Genomic DNA, 4,671 nt, shown 5'->3' with positions numbered 1-4,671 from the left:
GGCATACCTGACTGAGCAATGGCACCCAGAGTCGGAGTCTTGGTCTGGCTCGCAGTAGGATCAGTTGATTGAGAGGTGCTGGCAGGGGTAGTCTCACTAATGTATGCACGTCATGAGTTCTGTTTCTCGTTGGAGGACCGTTTGTTACCTCTTGGGGGACGACTGTGGAGTTTCCAACACTGATCCTTGGTGTGCCATTGTTTCTTGCAGTGCTTACACACAGGAATTGACTTCCCATTATTCTTGTCACTGTCATGATTTGAGGACCGAGCGCTAAAGGCAGCGGAGTCAATGGTAGGGGTAGTAGTACACCCATGGCATTAGTGCGATCCTCTTCCAGGCGGACTTCAAAACAAACTTCCATTAGGGAGGGAAGAGGTCTTTGTCCGAGTATACGACCACAAACAGTATCAAATTTGGGATTAAGTCTTGCAAGGAAGTCATAAACACGGTCAACCTCTTCAAGTTTAGCATATTGAGTATCGTCATTTGGTGTGTCCCAAACTGTCTCTCTGCACAAATCCATCTCTTTCCAGAGGAGAGAGAGCTTGTTAAAATAGGTAGTCACGTTCAAAGTCCCTTGTTTGCAATTATGGACCTGTTTTCGCAGTGTATACAACCGAGAGGCATTCTGTCGTTTCGAGTAAAGGGTTTGAGTTGTATCCCACAAATCTTTTGCTGTGGCAGCAGATAGTAGAGGCTTGTCGATCTGTGGTTCCATACTATTAATCAACATGGACCGAATAAGTGAGTCCTCCCCTTTCCAAAGTCGTTCCAAGGCGTCTCCTGGTAGAGGACGTACAGTCCCTCCAGTTAAGAAGTCGAACTGGTGGCGACCTTCGAGGAACATCTTTATTGATTGGGACCAAGAAAAATAATTTTGCCCATTTAATTTTTCACCTGAAAAATTCTCTGTAGACGAACCCAAAGAGCCAGTTATATAATTTGACAGTAAATTAGGGAACGAAGTTATCGGGTTCTTGGAATACATCGGTAACTCGGTTGGTTTGAAATGCATCAAAGACTCACCCGCTTCAATGTTTGATCTGTTCTAAGGTTGATTAATTCCGTTACCAGAAAACAACGGTTGCTGTAAAGAGTCAACGTACAGCGGATGCTTACTGTACAGATTTGAAAGATTTACGGTTGAGGGTTGCTGTCCGGAGCTCATAGGCGGCGCGTGAGGATGCGAATGCCCGGAAGGGCTTGACGGTTGGACATCCGACGGCGCGTAAAAGGGAATGGGCTGGGCGGTGAGATGAAACGGCCCATGCGCTGGAGAGAAGCGGCGCATGAAGCATCTTCTGGTCAGACGGTGGCTCGTACGACTGCGAAACCACTCCCGTTGGGTAGATCGGCGGTTTCTGTAGGTTTTGAAGCAGTTTCTCCATGGCGGCAGCGACGACAGTGACGGGTTCAATTTCGATCTGGGTTTCTCCTAGGGTTTTGTTATTGCTTTGCTCTGATACCATATTGAAAGCAATTAACAACAACCCGAGACTTACGTGGAAACCAGAGAACTGGGAGAAAAACCACGATACTTTAGTTTTTATTATTTTTCTTATGAATACAATTGGTACAAATAGAGAAAATAAATATAGTACAATAGGAGTAAGAAAGGAAAAGATCTAGGAAATATTTAGGAAATAAAATCTTATATATTATTCTTTCCGAAAATACTCTAAGGACAAAGCCCTACTAATTCTAACAGTAGGCTTTAAGGTTTTATTTGTGAAGATTATGATTTCATATTTAAGTTAATGAAAGTGTTTTACATTCCTACATCATGAAGTTGCATCCTTTATCTCTTTAAACATGTGTAGCCATATACTGCTTTAACTTTAAGTTTAAACTGTAACAATCTATTCTTTCAGTGCAAATCATACTTACGGTTGCTGAACATCATAGTGCCATTGTTCCTTGGCAACTTATAGCTGAAAGGACCGGTGTTGTTCTGAAGTTTGTAAGTTTAGGTGAACATAATGTCCCAAACTTACTAGAGTTAAAGGAAATGTTTTCAACAAAAACAAAGCTTGTGGTTACCTATCATGTCTCAAAATGTACTGGGTACACCATTCTATTTGATATTTAGCATTTTTTTTAATCTATTTCCTTTTTATACCATTCAATTTATAAACATTACTCAAATAAAACAAGTAGTAGGTGAATATTTCAAACTGAAGTGTTATCATATTACTTCAGTTATCACACTTCTAGTGGAAAGGTTTGCAGCTGAATAAAAATAATAAAGTCAAATGAATGAAGAATGAAAAGAACTGTCAGACATTTTTCCTTCTCTTGATCTGTGTCCAGTTACTCTTGATATCTTTCTAATAATAACTATATGCAAATAGTGGAATTCAGTATGATTTGATTTTTTTCTCTGCAACTTATGTTCTTCCAATTGAAGAAATAGTTGGCTTAGCACATCATTTTGGGGCAAAAGTGCTTGTAGATTCGTGCTAGAGTGTTCTACACATAGTTGTCGACATCTAGGCACTTGATGCTGACTTTCTTATTGCTTCTTCTCACAAGGTTAGGTTGTTTTCTTATTAATTAAATGGCAAGCCTTACATTTGGGCATATGAAGATAAGGAATAAACATGCTTCAGATGTGTGGGCCTACAGGCATTGGATTCTTGTAGATTGATCTATTGTTTGCAATGCCTCCATTCTTAGGTATGTCCTTTGAGAAGATAAGTTATGAAATTAAAATTGCATCAGTTCGTTTTTAGGAAGTCAATATCTAATTTTCATATTTGGTCCTACATGGCTCTAGATGGTGGAGATTTCTTGACCATTCCACATTTGCACAACCTCGTTCCAGGTTAGTGGACTCCATGGTTGCAATTTTGTCCTTTTCTTTTTACTTTAAAATGAAATTTTTCTCAATGTATTTATTTTATATGATGTGGAAAAATTAAAACGTTCAATATATAGGGCTCAAGAATTGCAAGAGACCTAAATAACTGTCGTTTATTTAGCATTATTTGTTTGCTCATTTGTTCTCATAATAATTGACACTTGATAAATCATCTTTTTGAAGTCATTATGAGATTTAAATAGATGACTTCTTGAATGGTGCTAACATTTTGTGATGTCTATTTTATTCGAACTATTCATTAATTGATGCCTTTTTACATATCCTTTCATCTCTTCTATGTATTCTCTTCCTACCCAAATGCCTTTTGATATTTGCATTAAGAAGTCTTTTTGGTGGACAATATTGTCCTTAATTCTACTAATTACTCATATCCCCCTTCGTTAGATTTGAAGCTGGGACGCCTACAATTGGAGAAGCAATTGGTTTGGGGAGCTGCTATTGATTATCTATCTAGGATCGAAATGCAAAAAATTCATAGTTACGAAGTGAGTTGATTGAAATTTGGTATATACCCTTTGTTTGAGAATTTTTGGGCGGTGAAAAATGCGTGAAGCAACTAAATCAGGGTATCAACTAAATAAATACCTTCATAGTAAGTTAGTAATAGAATTTTTTTTCTTTAATCAAGGAATTTATGTATTATTTTTCTATCAACTAGGTTACCTGGAACACTGAAAATTCAGAATGATATGATAAATATGTTTACTAGTTTTAAGACTTTAGTCTAACGACGAGGAGGTGTTGTATGCTAACAGGAAGAATTGGCGAATTATCTATATGAAAACCTTCGTGCAGTCCCTAACATTCGAATATATGGCCCAGCTCAATTTAGACTTTAGTGTATTTATAAATTATTTAATTAAGCAACGGTTTCATGGACTACATTTTTTCTACATAATTATCGATGTATACATTGTTGACACTTACCTGCCTTTGTTTTTTTTCAATACAAAGTCTCAAATTCCCTGGGATCAAAATTATAGTGACTCGTTGAACTAGTATATGAGATTTTAATTATTGCTTAATTAGCCATGTTATTTGGCAATTGCTAAGAGACATCCATAAACATAAGCAATATTTGATGGTTGAACAAATAGGTTAGATAGGATGAAGTATTGATACATAAAATCATGTAGCTATAAATTTTATTGTTATTATTATTGGTTGGCCTAATAGTGTTAACATTAATGTGTTATTAAATATTTTGAAAAAAAAGTGAAAAAAAGAGACTAAACTAATAATCTACCCTATTATATATGGGTGTGTTCATAGTTTGTTGGAGCTTGTGTTTTCTAGAATAGAATCAGACCAAAATCGAAAATCAAATTGCATTATGTGGTTTGGTTTGGCTTCACAGTTTGCCTTTTATCAACATATGTTTTTTTTTTTATATATTTTTTAAATTCCTGAAAGTGATCGTGGCTATGAGAGAGTGAGAGTGGCATGGCATGGCGGTAGCGGTAAGAGTGAGAGATGTTGGAGTGGAGACAACCAGATTTAAGAGACTGAAAGTGGTGTGACCGTCGGAGGTGAGGTGAGGTGTGAGTGAGGGAGGGAGGTGATCATCGAAAAAGTTAGATGGAGAGAAAAAGAAAACATAAAGTTAAGTTGAATAAAATTGAATAGATAAAGGTAACAATATAGATTTATATTTTGTCATACCTAATAAAATCTTTAAAAATTGGTTGGTAATAAAAAAGGTTTGTCTTTGATTATTTGTGAAATTACCCTTCCCCTTCCACGAAAACTCTCTCCATCTCTCTAATTTGCTACCCACTCCTCCGATT

General features: G+C 36.8%; 1 protein-coding gene across 5 annotated transcripts; it reads left to right on the top strand.

Annotated features, from left to right (window-relative positions):
* Positions 1-581: 581 nt before the first annotated feature.
* LOC103503098 (cysteine desulfurase 1, chloroplastic-like) lies at positions 582-3,923 on the top strand. Of its 5 annotated transcripts, none has more exons than XM_051090836.1 (5): positions 582-2,535; positions 2,629-2,679; positions 2,780-2,827; positions 3,269-3,369; positions 3,640-3,923. In XM_051090836.1, exons 2-5 carry the CDS (start codon positions 2,664-2,666, stop codon positions 3,721-3,723), a joined length of 249 nt encoding a protein of 82 aa, XP_050946793.1. In that variant the 5' UTR covers positions 582-2,535; positions 2,629-2,663; the 3' UTR covers positions 3,724-3,923. The 5 variants fall into 5 exon arrangements, 4 of the variants coding, with proteins under 4 accessions (XP_050946793.1, XP_050946792.1, XP_050946791.1 ...); XM_051090835.1 differs by having other exon boundaries at positions 582-1,963; positions 2,541-2,679; positions 3,640-3,833; XM_051090834.1 differs by having other exon boundaries at positions 582-1,973; positions 2,541-2,679; positions 3,640-3,833.
* Positions 3,924-4,671: the final 748 nt, after the last annotated feature.

The sequence above is a fragment of the Cucumis melo genome, chromosome 10 (assembly GCF_025177605.1).
Source record: "Cucumis melo cultivar AY chromosome 10, USDA_Cmelo_AY_1.0, whole genome shotgun sequence".
Lineage (NCBI taxonomy): Eukaryota > Viridiplantae > Streptophyta > Magnoliopsida > Cucurbitales > Cucurbitaceae > Cucumis > Cucumis melo.
The sequence above is the reverse complement of the archived record's forward strand: the minus strand, read 5'-3'. Positions and strand labels throughout refer to the sequence as shown.